General features: G+C 51.3%; 1 protein-coding gene across 6 annotated transcripts in view; it reads left to right on the top strand.

Annotated features, from left to right (window-relative positions):
• Positions 1–22419, top strand: part of Ndst1 (N-deacetylase and N-sulfotransferase 1) — a 63299-nt gene that overhangs the window by 35988 nt on the left and 4892 nt on the right. For all 6 annotated transcript variants that reach the window (XM_021150970.2, XM_021150973.2, XM_029471719.2 and 3 more), the window contains exons 3-14: positions 3653–4147; positions 6630–6717; positions 7943–8097; positions 8870–9055; positions 11266–11394; positions 11989–12171; positions 13162–13258; positions 14585–14708; positions 16263–16437; positions 19362–19532; positions 20285–20394; positions 21702–21804. In XM_021150970.2, the coding sequence (XP_021006629.1) occupies positions 3653–4147; positions 6630–6717; positions 7943–8097; positions 8870–9055; positions 11266–11394; positions 11989–12171; positions 13162–13258; positions 14585–14708; positions 16263–16437; positions 19362–19532; positions 20285–20394; positions 21702–21804 (2016 nt within the window). The remainder of the gene's footprint in view (positions 1–3652; positions 4148–6629; positions 6718–7942; positions 8098–8869; positions 9056–11265; positions 11395–11988; positions 12172–13161; positions 13259–14584; positions 14709–16262; positions 16438–19361; positions 19533–20284; positions 20395–21701; positions 21805–22419) is intronic.

Raw genomic sequence — 22419 nt, 5'->3', positions numbered from 1 at the left:
CATGTCCCAAGCCTCCCTGTGCATTGTTTCTTTGTTCAGTGCCGGGAGAGGCTGCTTTAGCCCAGGCTCCCCACAGCATGCTCTTTCATGCACTAATACAGCAGGAGGCTCTGCCACTGCAAAGGGAGAGTGAGTCAAAAAACCAAAGGCCCTTAGAAATCCTGCAGCGGGGCGGCCCAGTGTGATTTGTTCCTCAGCCAGCTTGATCTCTTTCACAGAGCACCCTCTGGGGAACACTGGCCTGGTTTACGGGCTTCACAGAAGCAGAAAGTTGGGCTGGCTCCATTGTCTCTGTGCTTTTTTTCTTTTCCCCTGCTCTCTATACCCTTCCCTGCCACGAACTTCATTAAGGTTGACTCAGAGCCCCAGGCCTGAGAACCATCAGAACGGCAGACAGTTATTGAGAGCTCATTCAGTGCCATGTGCTGCCCGCCTGCTTCACACAAATGAACTTACCTCACACTAATAAGCCAATCTCCGAGGCAAGCAGAAGGTATGCTGATTTAAGAGAGGGGTAAACTGAGGCAGAGACAAGTTAAGAAATGTATCCGAGCTCACAAGTATTATCCAGGATTCGAGTCCAGAAAGCCCCAAGCCACATAGGCCTGGTCTTTCTGAGGTTTGAGTCCAGGAGTGAATTTGATTACTCAGTGGAACTCTGTGCCAGAAGCTCTGGGCTGTGTTCTGGACTCCAGGCCTGGAGTGTGGACATTGAGCATGCTTAAAACAACAGAGCTCAGACCCTATGTATTGCCAACTCCGTGTTGAAGGTGAACATGGATGAGGCCCACTGAAAAGCAGGGACATGCTCGCTCGGAGAGTCTCACCCGGGTCAGTAGCAAAAGCAGCTCTCCCTACTCTGTTGCCTCAAGTCAAGACTCCCGGATTTTGGGCTGAGGCTTGTGACTGTTCTGTTAGGATGTGCGCCGCCTGGTGGCTGAGGCGCATCACTGCTCTTTCTGCAGAGCCTGGCTTCGGTGCTGCTCCTTAGACTTCTCAGATTCAAGGGCCTATGCCAGAGCTCAAGTTCCAGACTCTCAAGGCAGGGTGAGATCACAAGCTTAAAAGTCCAGCCTCTGGGCCAAGTCTTTCTGAAGCTCAGAAGCAGTGTGACCTTGGTCAGGATGTTCAGCTAATGGCACCAGTTTCAGCTCCTGAGGGCCAGCACCTGGAGTCACTCTGTCAGCGGCAGCTGGGGTGGTGTGTCTATTCCCTGTGTAGTAAACACAGCGTCTCCCTTGGCCTGTGTCTCTGAGAAGTCCTTGAGGTGGGGGTTAGGTCGTCATCTGTGCCCGTTCCTAGCCCCGTTGTCTATCAGCCTCACAGAGAAGATGGGCGCCCTGCATCCAGATGCACCAGGGTTGGTGAAGGTGACCGACCGTTCAGTGCCCAGGACGTTGCTTTGCTTGCTCTGTCACATAGAGTAGGTAGGCACTTTGTTTTCAGATAACATGACAAAAAATTAAGTGGCTTTACCAGAGTGACATCGTTAGTATGCCACCCAGCCAAGATTTGACAACCCGGCTTATTGCTTCTAGCTGGATGACCTCAGAGGCCACATAGGGGCAAACTGATTAGAGACTCAGAGAAGGGATGTAGGGTTTCTCAGAGCAGATCGCCTGCTTATCAGGAAGTCGGTGCTCTGTCTCACTCCTCGCTCTGCCATTTCCTTACACCATTTAGGAGAGTGGCTGTCTCCTTAGTGCTGAGGAGTAGGAAGGAGGTCTAGTCTAGATGGACCCTGTGACAGAGCCGGCATCTCCAGTGCCTCGGCCTTCCGTCCATTCTCTTCCCTGGCTGGATCTCTTCCTGGCTGCCTGTGGTAGCTGTCGTGGCTTGGCCTCTTCCACAGTGGCTCCGCATCTAGACAAGCTATCAGCACCTCTCAGCAAGCTCAGGGCCAGGGCTTTGAAATGGGATCCCTGAGCAGCAGTGGCTCAGTGGCTTCCCGGGCCTGAGCAGTGGTAGACGGGGCCTGATAAGTCTCAGGTCCCCACGTAGGTTACACTCTGGGCCAGTGCTGACTTAGGGTGGTGAGGTCCTGGGAGCCCCAGGGAGGTTGTCTCTGTGGATGGGTCTCAAGTCTCTTGCTTCTCAGTACTGAAGCAGCCTCAGGACTTGGCAGGCATTCCGTGCATCTGGAGATCCAGTGTGGTTCCTTATCTATCACAGTTTACAAAACCAGGCCCCTGCAGAGGCTTTGCAGGACTAGAAAACCACTGACTGTTAAGATGAGTAACCAGCTCTCTCTGCACCAGGCACAAGCTCAGACTGAAACCTACTCTGTTCAGCATGGGTCCAGGCCTGGTGCTCCCCCGGGCAGCCCCACAGGTGTCCTGTGGGTAGCACTTCTTCCTTCTCCAGATGCTAGGAACCCGTGACCTCATTTATAACCCTTGCTAGCCCCAGGGACCTGGGTCTCCCTCCACGGCCTTCCTGCTGCTTTTCCTTTTTTGATCTCTCAGTGACTCCTCGTTGTTTCTTGATCCCGTTGTGCTCTCTCCTGCCTCAGGGCCTTTTCACTGGCTATTCTTAGGACTTGACCTCTACCTCCTCCTAGTTGGTCACTCATCCCGTAGCACACTCCAGAGGCCCTTTCCCCAGGAGCCTCTTGAGCCAGCTGTCTGCCCAGCACGTGCTGGTCTATAGCTCTGACCTCTTCCATGTGTGCACACTGTGTTTTATTCTTATTTTGTGGTTTCCATGGTTGTCCCTCCTTCCTGCTTGACTCTAAAGGGAGAGCCACATCTGCTTTTCTCAGTTTACACTCTGTTTCCTGTCTGTCTTTTTCCTCACTATATCTCATTAAATACTTAATGTCTGGTGCAGTACGTAGCTGCAGACTGATAATTAGCCCTGAAACACACAGCTATCAGGTGTTAGGAATTGGCAGTTGTCTGTTCCTCTTTCATTGTTAAAAATAGTTACTTATCAAATGATTGTGTGTCCCTGTTGGGTATCAGGGAGCTGAAGTAAGAAATCCAGTTTTGTTCTCAAGTAGCTTATGCTGGAAGGAGGGAGGCTCTGAACCCAGTGCAGCAGCCGAGGCTTTGTCATGATCTTAGGGAGGCCGCTGGAGGAAGCAGGTACATATGTTGGCTTTTGAAGGATAAATAGGGTTTACCAGTCCCAGGGGAGATCATTGAGCCAGTGTAGGGACAAGGGCACGTGTACCACATTTAGAGGCAGATGCTCGGAAGGGTGAGGAGGAGCGTGACAGAGTGGTGAGACGAGGAAGAGGAGATGATGTATGGGGCATGGGGGTAGCAGCAAATCCCAGGGGGGAAGGGGAGGTGGTAAAGACTGTATTGCTCTCAGTGGTGACTAGTGGGCAGGAGAGCTGCCTTTCCCTGTGGGAGGGTGGCCTTTTCATCAGGTATATGTATATGTGTTTCTGTGGGTGTGTCTGTCTGCATGTGTCTGTGTATGTCTGTGTGTATCTGTTTGTATGTGTATCTGTGTACATGTGTCTGCATGTCTTATGTGTACCTGTATCTATTTGTGCACGTGTGTGTTATGTGTATATGTCTGTGTCTGTATATCTCTGTGTGTATATATTCAGGAATATGGTAGCTCTTGTGAAGTTGTAAATATTGTTGACGTTACTGTAATCAACTGTGCCTGATAGCTGTTCTACCCCACACTGCTGTAGGCCAATGAGAACAGCCTGCTGAGTGCACAGCTCAAAGGCTTCCCTCTCTTCCTGCATTCGAACCTGGGCTTGAAAGACTGCAGCATCAACCCCAAGTCACCACTGCTCTATGTGACACGGCCCAGTGAGGTAGAGAAAGGCGTGCTGCCCGGAGAGGATTGGACTGTGTTCCAGTCCAACCATTCTACCTACGAACCAGTGCTGTTGGCCAAGACACGCTCCTCCGAGTCCATCCCACACCTGGGTGCTGATGCTGGCCTGCATGCTGCGCTGCACGCTACTGTGGTCCAGGACCTGGGCCTCCACGATGGCATCCAGCGTGTGCTCTTCGGCAACAACCTCAACTTTTGGCTGCATAAGCTTGTCTTCGTGGATGCTGTGGCCTTCCTCACAGGGAAGCGCCTCTCACTGCCTTTGGACCGATACATCCTGGTGGATATTGATGACATTTTTGTGGGCAAGGAGGGCACACGCATGAAGGTGGAGGATGTGAAGGTAAGGAGAGACTTGGAGTTCGTCATGGGGCCACATCTGGAGTGTGTCATGGAGCCACACCCATCTGTGCCTCCTGTGCTGTTATTCGCAGACCTGTTGATCCCCACTTCAGCCAATTGCTGTCTTACTATGTACAAGAGGCATCTAACATTTTGTTGAAGTATTAAATATGGAGGGATTTTGCATGTGTATTCTGGAGTTCAAGCAGAAACAAAAATGAATCTGGCAAGGTTCGTAATCGGACTTTTAACCCAGATGCGATTTTATTTTATTTTATTTTATTTTATTTATTTATTTATTTTGAGACAGGGTTTCTCTGTATAGCCCTGGCTGTCTTGGAACTCACTTTGTAGACCAGGCTGGCCTCGAACCTAGAAATCTGCCTGCCTCTGCCTCCCGAGGGCTGGGATTAAAGGCGTAGGCCACCACCGCCCTGCTGGGATTTTTAACTCTTAAAAAAAATGTTTGCTATTGTCAAAACTCCCACACGATTCTTCAGAATAAGACCCCAAGTCACATGCAGAGTGTTTTAACAGCTGTATGCCGATAGTGGGATGCTTATGTTAAATTCTGAAACAATCTATCAAATTGTTTGTGTAGGCTCTTTATAAACACAGGGCTGCACACACATGTTCGCTATCACCAAGAAAGAAGCCTGCTAGAGGCCAGTGTAAGATGCAGTTGTCTGCAGTCATCTGTCTTACTGGAGACTGCAGAGGAGACAGCATGCTGGTATAAGGGCACCAGTGTAGGTTGCCACCACAGAGGGCAAACATAACAATGAAGCAGATGGAGACAGAACAGGGGATTAAGTCCCCGAGCTGCTGCCTGCTGACTGGGTGTCCCCTCTCAGGAGATTAACAGGGCTAGGGATGTATTAGCACCAGACACAGACCTCTTTGATGCTACAAGAGGCTTTAGACAGTGTGGCAGGCACTTTCCCTGTTCAGTGCAGATCCATTGGTGGTGTCTTCCTGAACTTGAAACCTCTGGCAGGGCTGGCCCAAGGTCTGGAAGGAAGGGTCCACTGGGGTTGTGACCCTGCTCAGAAGTGAACTCTGCAAAGAGGGGTGTGGTGGATGATCTAGGGGAGTGAAGACCCAATTTTAGTCACCTAGTCCCAGTGTGACAGGTGACTTGGAGATGTCCCAACCTGTCACTGAGCCTAAAGAAAGGGGGAGTGCCAGGGAGGGGCTCGGGCTGTTTTCTGCACTAGGCTTACATAGTGGGGCCTGACCTTGGTGAGGGAGGGGCGTGTCCACATGGTCAGGATCATGGTCAGGCTCCTTCCTCCCCTACTCCCACAGCAGCTTGGGCAGTGTTGATCTGTTTTTATGGACAACGCCACTCCTGATTTTCTCTAGTGCTCTCCTGTTGTGGCTTTTAAGTTCATTCCAGTTGAGCCATCCTGCCAACGCCATCATGCAATGCCCTTACCAACCAGCAGTTGACAGTGTAGTTCTGGCTGCACAGTATCATTTAGCTAGGGTTTGGTGAATGCTGGGTTCTGTGCTCAGCTGCCTGCCTGCATTGGATCTTCACAGCAGAGGGAGCAGAGGGATGAGTGCCATCTTATGAGGAGGCCACTGTGGCTCAGAGAGATGGAGAGGCTTGCTCAGGACAGCATGGTTGGATCATGTGTCTGTCAGGCAGTGACTGACCTCTGTCAGATGCCTGAGGTAACAGTGCTGTCTGAAAGCAGGCTCTTGCAGGCATCGAAGCCCTACAAGCAGTACAGTCCTAACCCAGAGGTCAGCCCCTCCCATGGACTAGCAGAGTGCTAGATGTGTTCACACGGGGGGTGGGGGTGACATTGGCACACAGAGCACACAGAGCACGTCCTTGGAAGGGTCAGGATCCTTTGATATAGTCTTGCATTCCTCTGAGGAAGAGAAATCCTTCATGTGAAGATATTGCTGCCTGTGGTATCAGTAACTTCACCGTAAGCTCTCCTCTTCATGACTTTGCTACCACAAACCAGGTAGTGTCACAGGCCAAGTCTCACTTCTCCGAAGAGCCCCGTGAGGACAGAGATGGTCTGGTCCCCTTTGCAATTAAGGCCTAGAGAAGTTCAAGAGCTTCTCTGGCACGTGTTGCTGAGCCAGGCGGGAGCGTGGGGCTTTTCAAGCCAGATAGCGTCCGGGGTAGGAGGTGGCATGGGGCTGGCTTCTTAGGTGTGCAGCCTCTGCTCCCCTCAAGGCTTTTGCCGACACGATCCCTGTATGGCTGAGCCCTGCCGGCATCTGCTTCATGTTTAAGGGTCCAACCTTTGCATCTCGTGGCCATGCTGAAAATGGGACCCGGGCCTCAGGTGTGGAGTGAAGCAGATGCTACATCACAGAGCTAGGCTGTCGGCCCCGTGTTGGGTCCTGTGAGTCCTGTGGGTGGTCCTGTTATAGAGCAGGATACCCTTCGGTGATCAGTGGGCAGACTCTGGCCTCCTGACCTCCCCTCACTGTTGCCTCTCCTCTGTCTGTCCTAGGCCCTGTTTGATACACAGAATGAACTCCGCACACATATTCCAAACTTCACCTTCAACCTGGGCTACTCAGGGAAATTCTTCCACACAGGTACGTGGTGGACTGCCCCTACAACCACACAAGCTCTCCGGCTTCTCCCAAACTGCCCCTTTAGGTTGTTGTTACAAGAGCACCAGACAGACACTGGGTTAAGGGAAGGGTGACTCCAGAATTCATGGTCCATAAGAGAGAGCCAAGCAGAGGGCATTTGGGGACACTTAACAGCAATAAGGTTTGCATATGGCCTGGTGGCCTGGGTAACCCTAGGTGACATATCTTCCTTCTATCTCCTCACCCTTACCTTTCAAAGTGATTTTTCACTTAATAAAAGATAAGAATTGAATTAAAGTGCTTTTATAACATCCTCATTTACTGTGTGTACACATATGTTTGTATTCATGTGTCACAACATGCGTGGAGGTCAGAGGACAGCTTGGGGGTTGGTTTTCTTTCACTGTGGTTCCTGGGGATTGAACTCAGGTTGTCAGGCTTGGTCATTTCATTGCTGACGTGGCACTGCTGAGCTTTCTCAGTGGCCAGAAATGGGTCGAGTTTTAAGGATGTTATAGAAGTACATAGCGCAGAACTGGAAAGCACAAATGGCTGTCCCCACCCCCAGCATGGCCGCCCTTATCCTGTGTTTTGTTTGTAGTAGCAGGACCGAGGTTGAGGGTTCTTCCAGGTTGAGGGTTCTTCCAAGCTCTTTACATGCTGGACAAATGAATGGGAACCAGCCCTTAACGGATGGTCTGCAGTCCCCAGTGATGTTAGCCTCTGAAGTTCTAGCTAGGGCCACCATGGTCAGCAGTAGGTGCACAGAGGCCCAAAGGTACCTAGGGTGTTATGGTGGTGTCTACACTTCTGTGTTCTTAGCCCCGAGCAGATCAGAGGTGATTGTAGTTGTATCTCTGAGCCAGAGTTTTAAGCATCCTGTATCCACGCAGAACTTGTATAGGTTAGTCGGTGAGAAGGCATATATGGCCCAGTTTGGACCCTTGGAATAGGATGAGAGTAGGCATATGAGAGGCAGAAGAAACTCTTGGCATTGTTGACTTCAAACACCAAGAGCCCACAGAGGAGATGATGTGGCCAAGCTACTTACTGAGGGAAGGGCAATCTTGAGTAGGCTTGTGTTTTCCCCCAGGCCAAAGCTTAGTTGACTCTTCCACACAGCTCCTAGGTGGTCCATGGCTGAGTATTCCTCCTGCAGTCAGGGGCCAGGTTGGAGGCTGTGTGGCCAGCCAGCCATGCTGAACGCTCTGTGCTGCTGCCATAGGTACGGATGCTGAGGACGCTGGTGACGATCTGCTGCTGTCCTACGTGAAAGAGTTCTGGTGGTTCCCCCACATGTGGAGTCATATGCAACCCCACCTCTTCCACAACCAGTCTGTGCTAGCAGAGCAGATGGCCCTGAACAAGAAGTTCGCTGTCGTGAGTAAGATTCCCTATGGGACAGAACTGGAGGGGAGCAGGGGCTGGGCTGGGATTTGTTGGCCTCTCAGTGTTGTTGCGGTCCAGTTTGATAGATCTGTTTCTGTGCCAGGGCCGGGGGTGAGCTGCCTTGATAGCCACTGTCGCCTAGACACTGCAAGAGGGCAGCCTCACTTTATAAACATGAAACTAAAGTTCATGGGGCCTGGTGGTACATGCCTGGAATCCCAGCATTTGGGAGGCAGAGGCAGGAGGATCAGTTATGGCCAGCCTGGTCTACATGAAACCCTGTCTCAAAACAAAACAATAACAAAATCCAAAAACCCAAATAAAAGCAACTTAGGCTCAAGAGGTCACCTCGGGACTCATGCTGAGGCCTGTTCATTTCCTGGGCCCAAACACATGCAGAAGAAGAACTTGGGACTGGCAGAGGTACTTATGGCAAGAGTGCATCAGAAGACGAGCTTGGGCCACACTAGCCAGCCGAGGCAAGAGACGGCAGGGACGTGAGTCCTCTGGGCTAGATTCCAGGCGTATGTCCTGAATGAGAGTCGGGAGACCTGAGGTCTAGGCTTGTATCTGCCAGTCACTCATGACAGTCCAGCCCCCACCCCCCATGTCAGGCCTGAGTTTTCCCGTCTGCACCTATGGGCTTAGACCACATGCCCCATCATCCTAGCTGTTGGTTTTTTTCTTGTGTTCTAAAAAAAGAGAAACAAGATGCAAAGGGAAAGACTCCCGTTCTCATCCTGTACGGCCATCCTCTCTGCAGGAGCACGGCATCCCCACAGATATGGGCTACGCGGTGGCACCCCACCACTCCGGTGTGTACCCTGTGCACGTGCAGCTGTATGAGGCCTGGAAGCAAGTGTGGGGCATCCGCGTGACCAGCACAGAGGAGTACCCACATCTGAAGCCGGCCCGGTACCGCCGTGGCTTTATCCACAATGGCATCATGGCAAGTGGCTGGGACGGGCACGGTGGGCACTGTCAGTACAGGGTAGGAGGCGTGACTGCAGTTGTCTGGCCTAGGGGTTTGGGGCCAGTTTCTGCTGCTGTTCTGCCTCAGAGGCTCTGTCACGGGGAAGGCAGATTGTCAGCCCTTAGCTTCTGTGACAGGACTAGGAAAGCTTGCTCGCTTGTTAAAAATATATTTTTATTTTAAGTGTGTGTGTGTGTGTGTGTGCGCGTGTGTGTGCACCTGTGGGCAGGAGTGCAGATACCTGCAGGGGTCAGAGGTATCAGATCCCCTGGCATGCAATCTGATTACAGGTGGCTGTGAGGTACCTGATGTGGGTGCTGGGGATCAAGAGCAGGTCCTCTGGAAGTGCAATAAATGTTCTTCATCTCTGAGCCATCCTTCCAGCCGTGGAGAGTATTATTGGAAGGGGGTTTGATGAGGGTCAGGGCTCTATCACACTTACTTGCATGTTCAGATAATCCTCTTGAATCTTTGCTGTGTGTCTGTCCCGTTTCTAGAGGCTCGGAGACACAGAAGTGAAAAACCCAGACAAGTCTCTGACCTCATAGACCTGACACTTCTGTAGACAGAGAGGTCTACACAAGGTGGTCCCAAGTGTGGAAAGCCTACAGTTGGAAGATGATGAGAGTACCTTGGAGAGAGCCAAGCAGGGAAGGGATGCAGTTAGCAGTAACTTCCTGGGTTGAGCTATGCAGCAGAGGCCAGAGGGAAAGCATTCTAGGTGGAGGAAATAGGGAGTGAAAGGGCGCCAGGGCAGCGTGTGCTTGAGGACCATTGAGGCAGATGCAGTGGGGGTCAGAGAGGTGATGGGCTAGGTGGAAGGCTGGCCAGCGATGAACTTGTCCCTTAAGCAGAAGATGGAAAGGTTTTGAATGGAGCATGGTCTAGTCCATATTGATTCGTTTTGCCTGTCGGGTGGGGCAGTGTGTAGGATACAAAATGGAAGCAGGAGGACCAGCCAGGAGTCGGTATCAGGTCTCCACACGAGAGGTGGTAGTGCCTTGGTCACAGTGCACTCCTATATGCTGTCATATAGGAGTAGAAGGAAGAAGATGTAGAAGGTAGAGGTGAGTTGGATTGAGTGTCTAGGAAAAAAGGAGAGACCAGGGTGACTTGGTATCATGGCTTGAGACACTAGAATGATACATTGCTGCCAGCTGAGAAGGTGTAGGAAGGCAGGACTTCTGTCTGTCTGTCCACCTGCCCACCCGTCCAGCGACACCTGCCTCTGTAGTACCTGCAACTTGTTTTTTATTAAAAATATTTTATATTTATCCTATTTGTGTGTGTGTGTGTGTGTGCACATGTATGTTTGTGTATGTGTGTATGCGTGCGCATGTATGTTTGTGTGTGTAGGCAGAGGACAGACAGCGTATAGGAGTCACTTTTCCCTCCACCAGCGGGATTGAGGTCGTCAGACTTGGTGACCAGCACCCTGACCTGCTGAAGGTTCTTGCTGCCTCCACCTCCTTTTTAAATTTTTATTTATTTCTTTATTTTATTTATTAAAGAATTATTTATTTTATGTATGTGAGTACACTGTAGCTGTCTTCAGACACACCAGAAGAGAGCATCAGCTCTCATTACAGATGGTTGTGAGCCACCATGTGGTTTCTGGGAATTGAACTCAGGACCTCTGGAAGAACAGTCAATGCTCTTAGCCACTGAGCTCTCTCTCCAGCCCCTTCATTTTTTATTTTAAGGCAGGGTCTCATAGCACCATAGCTGGTGCTGGGATTCACATTAACTTTGGGCATGAGGTAGTTATGCTCATTCCCTGTTCTCAGGACCTGGTTTCCAGAAGGCAGACAGACAGCATGGGGTTAGCTGAGCTCATAGCTACTAGTTTGAGTAGCTGAGGCTCTGACATTACCTGCAGTGCTGTGTTAGAGGGTCAAAGACCCTCACTGCAAATGGTCCAAGTTCCTAGAAACTTTTATGCTACTTTTGGGCCTGTTTATTTTGTGTAGAGAATAGCAGCAAAGGATAAGGCAAGGACGATGGTTCACCTGGGTGGCACTGCAGGCTGTAGAGCCCTTGGGAAGAAGGACTCCCAGGAGTAGGGGCTGGGTGGCCTTAGAGGAGAGTATCTCCCTGAGGAGGCCCCAGCCCTTCTCCTGAGGAAGCAGCCTTCCTTTCTTGACCATGACTGGAGATACCATGGCCTCTCTCCTGCTTCTTCTCAGGTCCTCCCTCGGCAGACCTGTGGCCTCTTTACACACACCATCTTCTACAACGAGTACCCTGGAGGCTCCAGTGAGCTGGACAAGATCATCAATGGGGGCGAGCTCTTCCTCACTGTGCTCCTCAATCCTGTGAGTGCTCTACAGCCCAGGGCTGGTAGGAGGAGGGGTATTGACCTAGGAGGCTTCCCAGCCAGGGAAGAGTGAACAGGCTGGCATGGGGACCTGGCAGCCAGGAGGTCCACTGTTTACTTGTGGGTCTGGTGTCCTCTGCTGTGTGACACAGACAGAAAACCCACTGGTAGGCCTCTTGGGTAATTATGAATTCTTATAGCAATGTTAACACTTTTAGCCCAGGTTTCCTTCCGATTCTTTGTGTGTGTGTGTAGGTGCACACACGTATACATGCACTTCTTACTCTAACGATATGAAATAAGCCGTGTGTGCATTACCGTCCAGCCTCATGATCTGCATACCTCTCAGATTCTGTGTACACCCCTGTCGTGATTCACAAAACAGTACAGATAGCTCCTGCCCCAGGCCGCCTTCCTACCCTAGGCCTGTAATGGTAGCAGTCAGGGCTGAACTGAACGCAGCCCAATGTCCCACAGTTTGTTGATAGTCCCTGTGTACCTTGCCTTGGGTGTCAATGGCCAATAACAGGTAGGGGTAAGGGTGGCGTAGAAGCTGATCCTGCCCCACCTCCCCCTCCCTTCCCTGGAACAGATCAGCATCTTCATGACACACTTATCCAACTATGGAAATGACCGCCTGGGACTATACACCTTCAAGCACCTGGTGCGCTTCCTGCACTCCTGGACCAACCTGAGGCTGCAGACTCTGCCCCCCGTGCAGCTGGCCCAGAAGTACTTCCAGATCTTTTCTGAGGAGAAGGACCCGCTTTGGCAGGTGGGCAGAGTGGACAGGTGCCTCGCCACCACAGCATGCCCTTCTGTGGCATGGACTTCGGGCATGGGCTCGGGGCTAAGGCATCACAGTTGATACTCCCTCAGGAGTGTGGGCATACACGGGGGCAATGTATGCACATACTGTATATGCCCCCCTGCCCCACCCATAAACGTCTGCATACACATTCATACACAGCCAAAGAACTGGCGTGAGACTCATGCATGCAGAGTCTAGAGAGTGTCTGCCCAACAAGTGACCACTCATGCCTTCTCCTTCAGCTGGTAAGGGGGCTGAGGGAAGGCTTAGGACAGTCCTTGGGAAAATCTATACCAGGACTATTAAACACTGGAAGCGGAAGCTAGACTCGGGCCAGGGATCCACACACCTACCCGTGGGCCAAGTCTGGTTTGTGGTCTGTCTCAGTAAAGAAAGCTTTGTTGGCACCCAGTCACACTTCTTGTGTGTCTGCCTGTGCCATCTTTGTGTCAGTGCATCAGAGACCAGAAGAGTACTGTAAGCCTACCATGTTTACAAAACACTTCCCAGGAGGGCAAGTTTGCTGAGCCCTGGGTTCAGGCATAGCTTACACAGTTAAAGTCAACAAGTCCTTATGAGTTCCTGTTAGTGGTGAGCACAGAGCTGGCCATTTGCTGGGCTCGCTGGAATTATAGCATTAACCAGAAATGCTTCCTTATCTGTCACAGAGTGGCATCTGGAGGTGAGGATGTGGCCAGAGCGCAGGGTAGGTAAGAGTCACGTAACTGTGGTGTGTGCTCGTGCACGCCTCTAATACCAGCACTTGGGGGCAGAGTCAGGTAGATTTTTATGAATTTGAGTCGAAGCTGGTCTGCAGAGTGACTTCCAGGCCAGCCAGGTTTATATAGTGAGACCCTGGTTTAAAACAAACAAACCAGCAGATATGCCCACATATGGAGGGAGCTCACTCATGGGCCTCAGGCCTCCCTCACACTCTCTCCATTGCTGTTTTAGGATCCCTGTGAGGACAAACGCCACAAGGACATCTGGTCTAAGGAGAAGACATGTGACCGCTTCCCAAAGCTTCTTATCATTGGCCCCCAGAAAACAGGCAGGTCTCTCGACCCTTGACCCAGCTTCCCCCACTTGTTATCTCAGCCACAGAATTCTGGAGACCACCTTGCTCAGGTCTCAATCATATATATATATATATATTTTTTTTCTGTCTCATATATATTCTGTCTCTTTTTACCAGAAATGGGAGCAATGTGGGGATGAGTATGAATTGCCTGTCACTGTAGGGGTGGGAAGCAGAGGAGTCGTGGCATTTATTTTGAACCACAGCCTCAGAGAACACCCACTATGTCCTCTTAGGAGTCTCTGAGACAAGCCAGGAAGGATCCCTAAGTCACCTACTCCGCAAATTTAATCAGTGCCAGACAAAAGTGGGTCAGTGCAAAGAGGACTGTGATCAATTAGTCATGTCTGTCAGAAAGAAGCGCAGACAGACGGGGATGCTAAGCATTTGCTGTCCACTCTGTTCTGTAAAGACAGAACAGAGGAAAGCTCCCCGTAGTTAAGAGACTTTCTGTAACATGGTTGGGAAGTGTGATGGTTCCAGCTCTTAAGACCTGACTTCTATGACCCGGAAGCTTATATTGTTCATCACCAAACGTCAGTCTGTCTCTCTATGTGTGCTGGCTGCACAGACGCCCAGCAAATGAAGAAAGGTCCTCTCAAAGAAGAGGAAGGGACCATGACAGGGAGGCACCAGCGAGAAGGGATAGTGGACCTGGGCTTCCTGGCTTCTAGAGATTTTGATGTTGGACAGGCATGGTGTCACAGGCCTGTAAGCCCCAGCACTCAGAACGCTGAGGCAGGAGGACCATGAGTTTAACGTAGCCTGAGTTACATAACAGGACCCCACCCCGTCAAAAAGCAAAGCCAGCAAACAAAAGCAGCAATAAAGTAGAGGATAAGAGCTTCCCAAGGACAGACCTGGAGGGCTGTGCTCCTGTCTCAGGCTGTTCCAAGGCTCCATGTGGACAGAGGCCCAGAGCTAGGAAAGACCAGCAGGAAGCACCTGGTGCTGAGACTCTGAGGGGACAGTAATTAGCTGGGCTTGGAGTATTGTAGTGAGAAAGACTCTGAGGTCAAGTTGTTGTTTGGTGATAAAGAATGCTGTAATAGATTAATGGTATCTGGAAGGTTATAGGACATAACTGTGTATAGATCTTACAGTCTGGACATGACTACGTGTAGACCTTACAGCCTGCACTTAGTGTATACTTTATAACACTCATGAGGGAGCTAAGACTCCAGACGGGAAGGGGTGTTCCCAGGCCTTCCCAGTGAATATGGAAGACAGGCCCAGAGCCTGTTGTTGTCTTGTTGTTGGGGGTTGGGCTGAGGTCTCAGCTGCCCTCTCCTCTCGTAGGCACCACGGCCCTCTACCTGTTCCTGGGCATGCACCCGGACCTCAGCAGCAACTACCCCAGCTCCGAGACCTTTGAGGAGATCCAGTTTTTTAACGGCCATAACTATCACAAAGGCATCGACTGGTAAGTGGCCTTCTGTCCCCAGCCGGGCAGGGAGGCCATCATGGAGCCAGCTGGAGTGTCCAGCGTGGCCACAGCAGGAAGCAGCTGGGACTTGCTTACACTCGGCTGAGATTCCTGTAAACAGGGACAAGGCACAGTGACAGTTGAGTCATGGTGCAGTAGAGTTGTGACAAACAGAACACTGGATGAGGAAGCCCTTTGTCCAGGGTCAGCGCTAGCTGCCAGCCTCTCCCTGACTGCCATAGAGTCATCAGGGAGCGAAGGTCACACCCATGTGGCAGCAGGGTGAGAATCCAGGTGTTCTTACTGCCTGTTTCTGTGTGGCCAGCTGAGGGAGAGGAGTCTCTGTGGGCTTCGAGGACTCTCTGGGCTCGGTAGAATCCCAGTTCCCATCAGAACTTCCAAAGAGGGCACTGTGCAGGGGTTACCACGGGCTGGTGTGACTCCCCAGCTTTCCTTTCCTCTTTGTATTTTTCCCTGTCCTTGCCTCTGTAAGCCCCATGAGTACACGCTCTACCATTACGCATCATTAGTCAATGGGCTCCCTGCGTGCAGGGACTATGGGCCTGTATTTGCCTTTTGCTATATTTCCTACATTGTGTCCTTTCATTTACCATATCCTCTGTCCATGTTTATCCATCCTTCAGTCTATATTTTTAACAAGTGTGTCCTCCTACCTAAAGCCTTGTGGCCAGATGTATTAGTGCGAACCAGTGTGTTTAGAGAAAGGAAATGTGGATGAACGGTCCTTGCTGCAGCGCACCTCCCTTCCGCCTGGGCTGCAGGGTCCCCAGCTGCACACCCCATACTTAGGAAAGGAGTCTTGTGTTTTGTGAGCTTTCTTAGGTCAGGTATTACAGATGAAGAAAGTCTAAAATAAGAGATGCTGACTTCTTGACCCCATTCCCAAGACTTGGTTCTATAGGTAGATCTGGGGTGGGATGTGAAGGTCTGATAGGTCCTAGGGGTTGTGTTTAAAGGTCACCACCAAAGAAATACGCACTTTTTAACTAGGGTGTGCTTGGTTTCCCTCTTGGTATCACTGAGATGATCTGTACCATTTGAGTGGAGGTGGGGCCTAAGATGGAAAGCTGGGCTCACGCACAGCAGTCCAAAGTGCATGACCTGAGTGGCAGACAGTGACTGGGAAACACTGTCATAGTTCAGAAGCTGACCCTCTTCCTGGACTTGTCCTTTTTGGGTGGGAGTCACTTTGAGCCTAGCTTGTCCCGAGAGACAGAGAAGTCGGGGCCGTGGGATCATCTGTGCAGCTGCAGAGCTTCCCTCCTACAGCTCACATCACACACTTTAGAATCTCCAGACTCCATGACACCCACTGAGAAGAAGCGAATCTGGAATAGGAGAGCCAAGTGGTGGCTCTTCCCAGCGTCCCGCTCAGAGCCAAGTCCTTGCTGGCTGGGGCAGTGTAGCGTGCCTTGCTTGATTTTTTGAGGAAAATCCACCTACAGTGACTGTCACCCTGTTGCCCTGTATTCCTGGGGCCTCTGGCTTAGGAGACGTTGGTCTTGAGCCGTGTCTCTGGGCTTCCTGCAGGTACATGGAGTTCTTCCCTATTCCCTCCAATACCACCTCGGACTTCTACTTTGAGAAAAGTGCCAACTACTTTGATTCAGAAGTGGCACCACGGCGGGCAGCTGCACTGTTGCCCAAAGCCAAGATCCTCAGCATCCTCATCAATCCAGCCGACCGGGCTTATTCCTGGTACCAGGTGAGGTGCTGGGGCTGAGTCACCGAGGTGGGGTGGGCTCTGTCTGTTTACTCAAGCAACACGGAGCAAGAACCACTGTGCTGGACCCTGGGCACATCACCTGGGGTGTGAAGTGTGACAGTGGTCTTGCCACGGTGGTGCTTCTGGCCTGGTAATGGTGACAGGCACAATTGATGTTGAATGCCAGCCACCATCTGTCTACCCATGCTCTCCAGGCTTCACGTGGGTCCTTCCTTGGACTCTGATGGCCGTAAGAGTAGAGGGTGAGTAGACTTAGAGGCAGCCTAGATTATCCGTGCTGTGGTTTCCTACCCATAATGGGAGCGGGGACTCAGGGCAGGATGAATCCCTCCTAGGGGGTCTAAGAAGGCCGCTCCCACCTAGCCTGCAGTATGAGGTCCAGACAGAGGTCTTCTTGTTGCCATTCCTAGTGTGTCTCTGCCTGGCTTGACTTCTGCGTGCACTCCACTGGGCTCATGGGAATGCTTCTCACCCTGGCATGGGGCCAGAAGTGGGTTTCCCTCTCCTATCTTCTCGCTCTCTCTTGGGAGTGTGCCACAAGGCCAGGCTCTGTGATTAAGTGGCCTTGGTGCCTGAGGCTACTTCCTGGCCATCTGCATCAAGCCATGAGACTGGGTCTGACCTTCATGCTGTGGAACACCCGGGCCTCAGCCTGTTGTTACCTGGGAGGTACACACTGTCCTGTCTGGACAGGTTGCTTTCCTCTTCGTCACTCGTAGTGGCTCTGCCACCTTCTGAATCTAATCACCTAATGCTGTAGTGGCTGCTTCCTGGGCCCCTGTGAATCCTGTGTAGTGTGCAGGGTTCCTCTCTCCTCTCCTGGCCCCTCAGAACTCCCATGCTTAGCTGTAGTGGTAGGGAGCCCTCTTTTCTCGTTCTCCAGGATGCTGGGTTTTACTTTGTCTTTGTCTTTATGGGAGCCACAGTGCAGCAGGGAGCTTCTCTTTCCTCTGTGCTCCAGCAAAGCAGGGGTGGCTAGTGGGCAGCTCATGTGGGGACAACTAGGGATTGAGGGTGCTGTCATGGGTCCAGTCAGTGAGGTCTGGTACCCATGACAGACAGTGTGTTGCTGCCTCCCTTGAACTCCACAGCAGTTTTCTAGAAAGCAGACAAGGGTGTGTGTGTGTGTGTGTGTGTGTACACGTACACATACGTCTGTCCTTTACATAGGTCTTATGTGGTAGTATAGTAGAGTTCTCTAAAGGAACAGAACCTATTGGGTTGGCTTACATGATAGATTCTGAATCGTCTAGTCTGTGTAGTCTAGTAGTGACTGTCTCACACTGGAGTGGCTGAAAACTCAACAATCCCAGTGTGCCACTGAAGGCCTGCAGGACTCACGGAGAGCTGCTGGTCTTCACTTGACATTTGGAAGCTGGAAGAATTCTGATACGAGGGAAGGACCGCAGAATAGTGACAGTAGGCAGATGTGCCAGTGAGAGTCAAGACAGACATGTGGAAGCCAAGCTCTGTCCCTCCCCTTCTTTCTATCCACCAGAGACCTTGTCCACGTTGCGGTGGGGTGGGTCTTCCCACCTCGGATAACCCCTTCCTTGTGGTTTACCTGTTAGTTGATTATAGATTATGTCAAGTTGACAACCAAGATTCACCATCTCAGATGGCATTTTGGACACAGATCTTGTAAACCTAAGGCCTTATTCTCTTTTCTCTCCATGATCAGGGGAGTAAGTGCCATAAGGAGAGAGAGGCTGCTCCATTCTGGGAGGGTTTAAGAAAGTTCTGGGAGGAGAGGAAGGGAGCTGGTCTGTCTTCAAAAAGTCAGGAGGAACAGAGCTTACTATATATATTTATTTGCATCATTACCCAGCCTGCCCTGCCTTGAGCTGTGTGTGACCCTCAGTGGTGAGCAGGGTCAGTTAGCATGGACAAGTCCCTGGCCTCTGACCTCTGATAGCTGCTGGTTGATGATTTATAGCATTACAGGTTGGTCAACCTGGCATTTCCCCTTCTATGAATTCTGTCAGTCCATCCAGTGTCTATCAAGGACTGTCCTGTCCTTTTTTTTTTTTTTTTTTTTTTCTGAGACAGGGTTTCTCTGTGTAGCCCCAGCTGTCCTGGAACTCACTCTGTAGACCAGGCTGGCCTCAAACTCAGAAATCCACCTGCCTCTGCCTCCCAAGTGCTGGGATTAAAGGTGTGCGCCACCACGCCCGGCTTGTCCTGTCCTTTCTAAGAGGCAGTACTCTGTCTCAGCAGGGGCAGGGCACTTTCAATGTAGGGCTTGGATCTGGTATTTCCATCTAGCTGGCATTTGAGAATATGGTTGCATTATATTTATTTATCAATAGATGCATTCTATATGTAGCAACTGACTCTAGTTTTCCATTTATAGAGGTTTTCTTGTTATTTGGGTTTTAGTAACTTGTAAGAAGGAAAAATGAGGGCTGGGGCTGGGGCTTAGTTGGTAGAATGTTTGCCTAGATATACAAGGCTCTGAGTGTGATCTCTACACTGCACAAAACTAGATGTGGTGACACATGCTTGTAATCTTAGCAGTGAATCAGAAGTTCAGGGTCTCTGGGCCATTCTCAAATATATACACAGTGAATTTGAGACCAGCGTGGACTATGTGAGACTGTCTTGAGGGATGGTGGCTTGGGGGGCGGGGGGGGGGGACAGGGAGTCACTGTATTGATGTTGGTACTTGCTGGTTAGAAGGTCCCTGGAATGGCAGGAGTCTCTGAGACTGTCAGTGAAGGGCATTTGGGAAGCTGGTGTAGTACAACCGCCTACCGTGCACAGATGTGGAACTTGGGGCTCTGAGGTTGATGACTCCCTGAGGCTAAAGCAGTGAGAGGGAGAAGCAAGATAGCAGCCTAGGACACCCTCTTGCTTCTGCTCAGCCTGTGATATCCCTATCCTCTCTCTCCCCTCGCCTGCAGCACCAGCGAGCCCATGATGACCCAGTGGCCCTAAAGTACACCTTTCATGAGGTGATCACTGCTGGCCCTGATGCATCCTCAAAGCTGCGTGCCCTCCAGAACCGGTGCCTGGTCCCAGGCTGGTATGCCACTCATATTGAACGCTGGCTCAGCGCCTTTCATGCCAACCAGGTAGTTACTTGCCCAGCCTCTTTGAGAAAGCAGTGGCTTTAATTTAAAGGAACCTGGAAAGCCCTGTGGAGGATTAGGGTAGAGGAAGAAGAGGAAGAAGAGGAGGAGGAAGAGGAGGAGCCTGAGCCTGAGCCTGATTGGAGGGTTGGCAGGCTTAGATCACAGGAGGACTTTTAGAGAAGCCTTGAAATCTGGAGCAGGAGAACCGAGTGGGCTGCAGGCTTTGCAGGAGGCTTCAGGAGAGCATTGCAGGGATGTGGGGAGCAGGGGTGTGGGGAGCAGGGATGTGGGGAGCAGGGGTGTAGGGAGCAGGGGTGTAGGGAGCAGGGGTGTAGGGAGCAGGGGTGTGGGGAGCAGGGGTGTAGGGAGCAGGGGTGTAGGGAGCAGGGGTGTGGGGAGCAGGGACATGAGGGCATTGCAGGGATGTGGGGAGCAGGGGTGTAGGGAGCAGGGGTGTGGGGAGCAGGGGTGTAGGGAGCAGGGGTGTGGGGAGCAGGGACATGAGGGCATTGCAGGGGTGTGGGGAGCAGGGGCAGCTTTGCTGACAGCTTAGATTCTGGGAGAGAATAAGATGGGGAGCTGGCAGTGGGCAAGGAGTTGAGCATGTATATCCTTGGCAGAGGATGCGGAGTTGGGGTAACTCTGGATGTTTAGGGTCCTGTGTTTACAGCCAGGCTATTGCTGCAGTGGGCATGGACACTTTGCCATGGGATGAAATACATCCAGATTGCCCTTTCCCTTTCTGTCTCCAGATCTTGGTCTTGGATGGCAAACTGCTGCGAACAGAACCTGCCAAAGTCATGGACACAGTGCAGAAATTCCTCGGGGTGACCAGCACTGTTGACTACCATAAAACCTTGGCGTAAGTGTTGCCTTGGCCTTTGCATGAGTTGGTTTCCCTGGCCCCGAGTCTGGGCCAGGAAAACAAAGGTTTGATTGGCTGGGAGAGACCAAGGGTTGATTCAAGTTAGTAAGAAAACATGCACTTCTTCCCCGCGATGACTCTGTAACAGAGAAGTGAGTGTTCAGATGGCTTCAGCCACGGAAGTAAAGCTTTGGTCTTAGGAGAAGGGCGCAGTGACTCTCCTGTGCTCTCCACCTTGGAACATTCTCTTCAGTGCAAGCTGGGCTCTTGTCTAAACAAGGTAGCTACATAGTAAGCGGCAGCCTAGGCCGCAGGGGCTTGGGTCTGGGGAGGCTGCTTCCCAGTGCTGTGCCCCGACAGGTAGCATGTCCCAGGAGAGGGGAATACATTTGTCCTCATTGGCTGCTTTCCTGGGAGTTTTACCTCCTCACCGGCAAGGATATCAGAGCTGGGACAGAAGGCGGTGCTTCTTGTGGAGGCCGGAAGCCATAGCGCCCTGAGCGGAGGCCGCTCTGTTGCTGGTATTTGGTTAGGACCGAGTAGGACCATTCCGTTTGGTTTTCTTCATCGCTGAGTTCTGCAGCTTTTGACAAGTCCTCTGGGTTTTGGAGTCTCCACTTGTCACTCTGGAGGTGGGGCTAAGGAGAATTGCTCATGTTTCCGAGGATTGGATTGCTGGACTGAGTGAGAAGTGTGAGCTACTCTGGGATCCACGCCGGTTTGTAGCACATGTTCTCTATGTGGCTGCTGCCATCTTGAAATTTGGGGGTTAAAGAAATCTTGGTTTCAGGGGCTGGTGAGATGGCTCAGTGGGTAAGAGCACCCGACTGCTCTTCCGAAGGTCCGAAGTTCAAATCCCAGCAACCACATGGTGGCTCATAACCACCCGTAATGAGATCTGACTCCCTCTTCTGGTGCATCTGAAGACAGCGACAGTGTACTTACATATAATAAATAATAAATAAAGAAATCTAAAAAAAAAAAAAAGAAATCTTGGTTTCATCACAAAAGAAAACAAACAAACCCTGCTGTGTATCAAGTTAGGGACTGCTCAGCAACTGTCTCCCTAGATTATGTGGGATTGGAAAGAGTCCACAGGGATTACAGAAGGAACGGGAGCTGCGCAGCCTGGACCAGAGTGACGTAGGACATGGAGAAAGGCACGTGCCCAAGCCAGCACGAGCTACAGATGGCAAGTGTCAGGCAGCATAGTGATAGAGTGGAGGAGACCACACGCCAGAACAAGGACGTGGCCTTGAGGAGGGAGGGCAGATCGCTAACCTATAGGCTTCTGACCTCTTCAGGTTTGATCCAAAGAAGGGATTTTGGTGCCAACTGCTTGAAGGAGGAAAAACCAAGTGTCTGGGAAAAAGCAAGGGACGGAAATATCCAGAGATGGACTTGGATGTGAGTGGGGGGTATGGTCTCAAGCTGCTGGGTGGGGGGAGTCCGTATTTGGGGAGGCCTTTTCTCTTTACCCTTGAGTATGGCAGTGGCCTTGGAACTCTTACACAGCAGTCATCCTCTAGAGAAGGAGATAGGGTTGGCTATAGGGGTGGTCAGTGTTTCTTTAGCCACACAAGTGTTGGTTAATTCTAGCGTGGGTGGCACTGTGGGTGCCTCCACACGCTAGGAAGCAGAGTCTAAGACAGGGGTACCCACACATGCACTGGGCATCCTGAGCAAGGGGTGTGGGCATAGACTAGATGGGTAGAGTTAAGGGCCATACCCCAGGATTTAAACCCGGGGAAGGGAGAGATGGCCCACCCTCGCAGGGGAGAACATTGTAAGAAAGCACGTTCAGGAAGGTCACAAGTCACAGACCGATCTTGGTTTTCTTTTCTTTTTCCTTTTTGTCGTTAGCTTTGATGAATGCTCTCTTGTCTGCTGTGGGTTTTGACCTTGGGTGTTGTGTTTTGGTGCCCCTCCCACGTGAGCATCTGGAAGCATCTCTATAGGACAGAGTGTGGTGTTACGGAGGGGATCATATATTGGCATGTCACCCCTGACCTGAGCTTTCTT

This window comes from Mus caroli, unplaced genomic scaffold, assembly GCF_978045245.1.
Source record: "Mus caroli unplaced genomic scaffold, Mus_caroli_1 scaffold_19, whole genome shotgun sequence".
Lineage (NCBI taxonomy): Eukaryota > Metazoa > Chordata > Mammalia > Rodentia > Muridae > Mus > Mus caroli.
Note: the sequence above shows the minus strand (reverse complement) of the source record. Positions and strands in the feature narration are given on the sequence as shown.